This window comes from Sycon ciliatum, chromosome 8 (genome assembly GCF_964019385.1).
Source record: "Sycon ciliatum chromosome 8, ocSycCili1.1, whole genome shotgun sequence".
Lineage (NCBI taxonomy): Eukaryota > Metazoa > Porifera > Calcarea > Leucosolenida > Sycettidae > Sycon > Sycon ciliatum.
The window spans coordinates 27,306,601-27,313,465 of NC_088650.1; the positions used below are offsets into that span (position 1 = coordinate 27,306,601).

The following is a 6,865-nucleotide window of genomic DNA, read 5'->3' on the forward strand; positions in this document are numbered from 1 at the left end:
TGATGATGAATGCCAATGTGCCACTTCACATCGGGGAGTAGTAAAATACTTCAAATGATGTGGTAATCACACAACAACCTCCGGTGGTGCTATATTGATTGTGTGAGAGCCAGCCATACCAGCCATACAGCTCTATGACGTCACACCCCCACCACACACATGCATGCACACACGCACAGAAACCAATCGGCCAATACCGTCCAGTTTCGCCGCCAACAGCAGCGAGAGACCCACATCCGGCGCCTTGCGCCCGAAGTAGAATATCAAAAGCGAGGGGTTAATAAAGAAGTGAAAGAAACGAAGAAACGAAAGTCTACTACAATGTCAATGATATCTACAACATGAACATGATCTCACCAGGAGAAGATCTCACCAGGACCAAGTGGCAAAGCGCCATGAGTAGAGGGGGGTAAGTAACAAAAAAGCTCAGGAAGCCGGCTAATGTTACAGCAACAAACGAGAAAGAAGTGCCAGGCAGGCCTAAAAGTGCAAGGAAATAAATCTCAAGACACACACACACACACCACGCACACACACAGACACACACGTCGCGCCGTCTCACAGATCTCAAATAGATACTACTTGCACTACTACGTCGCATATCATACTGATTATGTACATCACATAAAAAAACTCTACTACTAGGCTGACATCATGATGACGTCACGATGACATAATCACATGTCAAATTTAGGAACTAAAGTCGGGAGTCAAAAGCAGCGTACAGCAATGAAGAGGAAGTCCGTACATGGAAAGGGGACCAGGGGGGAAATGTAGGGACAGGGGATATCCTCACATGGCTTCACCAACTGGTCGACGAACCTTACCAGCGAGAGAGGCGCATGGCAAAGGAACATGCCCAGGGATATTACATGCACACACACACACACACACACACACACACACACACACACACACACACACACACACACACACACACACACACACACACAAACACGCACGCACGCACACACACACACCAGTCAATCAATATGTACACGGACACTGTACTCACTGAGTAGAGATTGACGTGAGGCTAGGCTAGAACTCAGTCTAGCATTCAAACAAGCACGTCAACCAGACACCGCATGCCGGCTAGCTGGACACCTGCGCAGCGCTGCAGTGATGGAACGTACCGGTGCCTGGCCAGGACTGACAGATCAGTTCAAGATACGGACAATACATGACTTCTTGGAGGGGACGGAAGGAGAATGGCTTTGTACAATACTGCCAAACGCAATGTGTCACGGAACACCCAGGACACAGGGCAGCAGCGATCCAAAACGAAAGCGGTTATCAAAACGCACCCGGCTGTGCAGGCACAGGGATGAACTGCTGCTGCGCTTGCTGTGTTGTTTGCGCTTGGGGTTGTACCTGCATGTCTTGCTCTGCTGGCCGAGTACTGGAGCTGGCGTTGGTGGGCGCCATGCTGGGTAGAGCCGACAGGGATATTGTGTGCAAGTGACTGCTCACAACTTGCTGGCCAATTGCAGCTGCCGACGCTGGTATGCTGGCAGGTTGTTGCTGTTGTTGTTGTTGCTGCTGGGCTGCCGGTGTCTGCTGCACCTGCAGCGTTCTCGGCGTCTGCTGGAAGACTGGTTGCTGGAGCTGCGATGCTGTTTGTGAACTCTGCTGTTGCTGCTGAGAATGCGGCTGTGGTGGTGGAGGTGGTGCCTGTGGTGGCAGTGCTTGCAGCTGTGATACCGGTGGTGGTGGGGGTGGCGGTGGCTGGTGAGGCTGCGCCGGCGGTGGCACTGGCTGCAGCTGCGCCTGCGCCATGCTGTACTGGTAAAGCGAGCCGCGCTGATAGAGACCGGTCATGATGTGCTGGATGTGCACCTCAACACTGTTCTCAAACATCCTGTGTGTTCAGAACATCACAGCATACACACACGCGTGCACACACACACACACACACACACACACACACACACACACACGACACGACAAGACACAACACACACACACACACACACGCACGCACGCACAAAAGAGTAAGTTAAAAAGCAACTGTATCCCACGAGCTCAACGTCTTCATACTGGTATTGGAGATGTGAGTGCGGATGACCAGCATTCAAATCCACACACACAAAATAGTGAAAATACTCACTCACCCAACATTGGACGCTGAGACAATGTTTGGGTTGCTCTTGAGTTCCTGCAGCGACTCGTGGATGCAACCCAGCTCATACGCGTTGACCGTGTTCCCTCTACTTGCCTCCTACACCATCACAGCACAGCACATGACACACACGCCACAGTGGTGATAACTGACAAGCTACAAGGCTGACAGGAATACTGAGCATGCACAGACTGTGCTCAAAACACCTAAACACTACTCACACACCACACCAAGCTGATTGTAGTGCATATAACAACAAAATGTTCTATGCCATGTCTGCATGGACAGCAAGGGTTCTCGAGAGACTGTACCATTCAAGGCAAAGCCGACAAGAGACTAGAGGGACTTTCCAAGACACCACTACAGCATACTGATACCCAGGTAGCCTCACTGAAGAAAGAAACATCTAGGAGTGCTTGACGTATGCACTATGCATTACCAAGCTGTATGCAATGGTGTGAAGAATGTGACAAACTAGACCACCATGACTCATCAACAGCCAGTAGTGCCACGGCGATGAATGATGACGTAGCAATGGCAACAGCTCATCGCCAGAGGGAACTGCGCGCCTAACGCCCCAGCCAATCGGCGCGAGAAGAGCAGTTTGTTGTGGGAAACACCAACCGCAACGCGCATTGATAGCGCTCACTTCTCAAAGTGCTAAAACCAGTCAGTGGACAAAATCGCGCGAACAACTCGTATACTGTAACACATGTACTTTTAGGTGCATTGAAATTTCGGTGCCAGGGACCTGCCAGGTGTAGTGTAGAATTAGGTGACCAGCTTTCCCTTCACATACAGTGCATATTCTAGTGCCTTTTAGGTGTAATTTAAATGTAACAGTTAGAGGTGCCCGGTTTCTCTACCGAAATCGCCGAAATTGAAGTTACACCGAAAATAACATGTTTTACGGTGCTAGTACTCAACAGTCAGAAGGCATGAACTGTCAAAGCATGCACGCCAGTCGGTGTGATGCGGTGTCGATTTGCACATCGGATAAAGTCACACATGCAGTGCACTGGGTATTATGTTGAACTCGCGCCATTGCGTTGACTCAGCTGGCCGATTTTTAGCGACAAATTCTAAACCCCAACCAGAGACAAGTTTCTCTGTAGCAACCAACTATCACTTCTGTAGAGAACATGATATCTTCACGATACTTTACTTGAGCATGACTGTACAAACTACTGAGAGAGAGAGACAGAGAGAGAGAGAGAGAGAGAGAGAGAGCTATTAATTCCTACACATGCACACACACACACACACACACACACACACACACACATCACAAAGCTTACTTGAAGTTGCAGAAGGAGTGACACAAGTCTTGTAATCAGGAGCACCGCACGATCACTACGCACACGTGGAGTCCTGCACACACACAACAACAACAGACACAAACAGCAGCCGCTCACATGTCTTTCTTTCCCCGCCTCAACAACGCTTGCAACAAAACCAACAGTGACACTCTGGTCTTTCACTATTATACCGGCACTCACATTCAACAAAGGTTCTATGGTGTAATGGTTAGCACTCAGGACTCTGAATCCTGCGATCCGAGTTCAAATCTCGGTAGAACCTGATTTTTTGTTTTTTTCTTTTCTTTCGTGCACACCTACATGACTGTACCTATCCAGGAGAAACTGATCCTGCAGAGTACTGTAGAATGGCTAATTTTAGAGGGCAATTTTTTAAACGTTTTCTGAATCTGCACCAATTCACGATGAAGTAGTTTAGCGATCCGAGTTTCACAAGGATAACTTACACTGCACTGTACATGCAAATTGTCGATTGGCAAAACTTTGGCGAAAACACTCCTTTCGCTAAAATATCACTGTCGCTAAAATTAGCCGTTTTACAGTAATTGCAATGAAGCAGACCCATGGTTGTGAACCAGCACATCATTATAAATGTTTTTCTCTCTTCAAAGCAGGCTGTGTACGTGTGTCTCTCTGCGTGTGTGCGTGTGTCGATTACTTGAGACATTTGAAAACACAGCGTGATCCTGCTTACCCGTTAGGACTGACGTTGAAGCTGTCAACCATCTGAGACGCTCTGTTGTTGCACGCATCCGGTATGGACATTGGCAAATCAACACTGTTGGGATTCAGCTGCAGGACACGACGGCGAGAGCACATGCAACAATCACGTACATAGACAAGCACGCTGGCTCGTTACACGTGTGTGTGTGTGTGTGTGTGTGTGTGTGTGTGTGTGTGTGTGTGTGCGTGGTGTCACAGCTAGCGTGTGGGCAGGTGTTCAGGATCACGAGTGGCGGCAGCTGGGAACAGAGCAGGGCGCAAGGCGGGATACTAGTTTCCTAACAACATGCAGGAGGTCAATAAAGCAAGTGCTTGAGCAGCTGTGCAGCAGCGAGTACAACACGTTACATGTGCGACGACACACGTCATCCGCACACCACAGCACAGCGGACATGGCTCTGCAGCGACCATGAGCAATATGAAACAGCGTACCTTTCCACACCACATGGTCACCCTGGGCATGGTTTGATTCAGATGCTGCGGCAACACAACAAAAGGAAGAAAAAGACAATTCAGGAACAGGATGTTCATGGAGACGAACATGAAAAGCAACGTCCAGCCTAGAGTAGTCATTCCCCCTGGCACGGCCTATACTCTTCATGTCAGACCCAACACATTTATTAATAAAGAAACTACGGAACAACCTGCTGAGAAGTGGTCACCACCCAGCTTGTAAGCGGCTGTTGAAATACAAGGGAGAAATGATGTTGTGGAAACACATGAGACGTGTATGATCTGGACTCCACCAGACAACTCCGGTATACTTGGCTCCGGAAGGACCATCTAGAACTGACTTCGCTCAGCTCAATGCGCAGCTAACTGGCATTTGATGCCTTCAACCAGACAGCTGAAGGCGATATAAGGAAAGATGTACCAGATGGCATGACCAGAATCCGCCGATTTCGTTCAGCGATGAGAGGTAGAATAATGGTTCTCCGTCTCACAAGACTAAACTGGGGTATTCTCCACCGCCGTTCGAGTTGCATAGATACACTGCCGCTCCAGTTGCACGGGAATGGCAGATCTCCACTACAGTTCAACCACACTAGCATCGTGAAAGTGGAATAGTTTGCGGACAAGTTTTCACAACTGCATAACTAGCCTCGAGTAGTGGTCGTGCAGAGTAGTTGTCTTTGGTCGTTCACCTTGAACAATTGTAAGTGTCAATGACTGTCCATCTGCAGGGCAAGCGCCGACAGTGGCATGCTCATCCACGTGGACAACGGAAAAACTGAAATGTTTTCTTACTTCAAAAGTGAAATGCGCACCCAATTGTCAACGGCGCTCACCAGCCATGGCAGGAAGATGTCGGTCGCAGAATATGTGCAACTTGTGCAAACCATAAACGCAAACGAATTCCTCCGACAGGGTTATGGCACGGCCATCACAAGCCCCTCGGTGAGGCCGGGCGGAGGATGGAAAGTAGGAATCTTCCTCATAGTGCAAACGAAAGCTTTGTGCGTAGAGCGGGTAATGCAGACGTTGCCTTAGAAATAGACGTCTTGACTGTTGTAACAACATTCATTTACCTGTAGATCGGGAACTGCAGAGAAGTACACGGAAAAAGATCAGTTGCTGAATGGTGTTGCGGAGCTTGACCGCAAGGCCGACAAGGAGTCGATGGCCAAGAAAGCGGACGCAGACAGGCGTCTGGCAGATTTTGCTGTGCACGCTCGTTTACTCGATATCTAGGTGACGCTGAGGTGACTGGAGGCGCACCAATCCCTGTGCAGTCGATCGGCAACTCGTAAGCATGATGCTTGCCTGGATGACGTACGTACGCTGTCCTTGTGACGACTGGCATCGACATGGTGTACCTTGCAAACACATGTGCGCCATCTTCCAGCTTGTCACTGAACACAGCTGGGTGTCGCTTCTCGATACCTAGTGCAAGACAACCCACTTTGCACACTGGACCCCATGCTGCTAGTGCACAACCCTTCCGATCAGACTTTTTTCTTCTTTTTTTTTGTGCTGCCGGTACAATTGTCTGAAGCATTACCTCGCCAGGACATTAACATGGAAGCAAGTTTCAGCAGTTGGACAGGAATGAATTGTGGAACCACACACGCACAATCTATTGGAATACTTCTAGTCGCGTTAAACCATCCAGTGAGGATAGAATTTAGATGCTGGCACTGGACACTGGACTGGCCGAACCCCCCCCCCCCGAAACGTTCCACCTTTACACTACAGTGGAGGGAAGATATAACGACAATCTTTCGCGAAAGTTTCCAGACCGCAAAGTTATCCCGGTTTACAGCCCCCATTCTCTGTACTTGATCCTGTACTGTTATGTGCTCTATGACAATTGTTTCTCTGGTACTTTCACATGACGGAACAGCAGGACGCTGTTCCCGTTCTCCATTGAAACAAACTTCGGGAGCGCGTTCAGGTTTTCGACTGCTAACTTCTGGGACCATACGTCCCAGGTTGGCCAAGTGAGACATCTCAGCATACGTGCACCGAAATGCTTTTCTTCTGCTTTAAAAAGAAAGAAAGGACATATGAGTAACTGTCCACAACTGTAACAAGATAATAAGTTGTGGATAGCTACTCACAACTCGTAACCCATACCGCTATGTCCTTTCTTATTCTTACATTTTACTATCAGCTCAGTACCAGAGTTCAATACTTCTTCTTTCTTTTGCTGGCAGAGTCGGTAAAAATCAATAAGGGCCCCTTTAGTCCTTCAGACTAA

General features: G+C 48.8%; 1 protein-coding gene and 1 non-coding gene across 2 annotated transcripts in view; one reads left to right on the plus strand and one right to left on the minus strand.

Moving 5' to 3' along the window:
- Positions 1 to 199: 199 nt before the first annotated feature.
- The window catches only part of LOC135822550 (protein lin-9 homolog), an 18,947-nt gene continuing 12,281 nt past the window's right edge, over positions 200 to 6,865 (minus strand). The window contains exons 17-21 of the mRNA XM_065335351.1: positions 4,597 to 4,641; positions 4,136 to 4,233; positions 3,421 to 3,493; positions 2,115 to 2,221; positions 200 to 1,861 (exon numbers count right to left, since the gene is read on the minus strand). Of these exons, the coding sequence (XP_065191423.1) occupies positions 1,297 to 1,861; positions 2,115 to 2,221; positions 3,421 to 3,493; positions 4,136 to 4,233; positions 4,597 to 4,641 (888 nt within the window). The 3' untranslated portion in view covers positions 200 to 1,296. The remainder of the gene's footprint in view (positions 1,862 to 2,114; positions 2,222 to 3,420; positions 3,494 to 4,135; positions 4,234 to 4,596; positions 4,642 to 6,865) is intronic.
- Positions 3,632 to 3,703, plus strand: Trnaq-cug (transfer RNA glutamine (anticodon CUG)). The gene has a single exon. It is a non-coding gene; the product is annotated as a tRNA-Gln (tRNA).